The sequence below is a fragment of the Egretta garzetta genome, unplaced genomic scaffold (assembly GCF_000687185.1).
Source record: "Egretta garzetta isolate BGI_Z169 unplaced genomic scaffold, ASM68718v1 scaffold57, whole genome shotgun sequence".
Taxonomy (NCBI): Eukaryota; Metazoa; Chordata; class Aves; order Pelecaniformes; family Ardeidae; genus Egretta; species Egretta garzetta.
Genome location: NW_009260180.1, coordinates 982,839 through 983,107, shown reverse-complemented (window position 1 = coordinate 983,107; position 269 = coordinate 982,839). Strand labels below are relative to the sequence as shown.

Below are 269 nucleotides of genomic sequence, written 5' to 3'. Positions count from 1 at the left end.
GGCTCGCCCCGAGCCCCGGCCGCGGCGTCCCCCGGGGACCGAGAACGCAGAAAGCCGCTCTCACCTACCTCGGAGAAGGCAAAGGACAGGTAGCCAAAACCTATCAGCAAAACGCAAGCCCAGGTCCTCATCGCGGTCTGGTGCACTTTAGACACGGAGGGAAGGCAACGCTGATGGAGAGGAGCTGCAGGCCGGCTCCCGCCGCGCAGAAATTCAGTACCATCCCTCAGGGGAAAGGCAGCGGGGTGGCTCGGGGGTCTCGGCATCCA

The 269-nt window shown here is 65.1% G+C and overlaps 1 protein-coding gene across 1 annotated transcript in view; it reads right to left on the bottom strand.

The window, feature by feature from the left end:
* PDGFA (platelet derived growth factor subunit A) overlaps positions 1-131 on the bottom strand; it is a 20,753-nt gene extending 20,622 nt beyond the window's left edge. The window contains exon 1 of the mRNA XM_035897228.1: positions 69-131. Coding sequence (XP_035753121.1) covers positions 69-131 — 63 coding nt within the window. The remainder of the gene's footprint in view (positions 1-68) is intronic.
* Between the last annotated feature and the right edge of the window lie 138 nt (positions 132-269).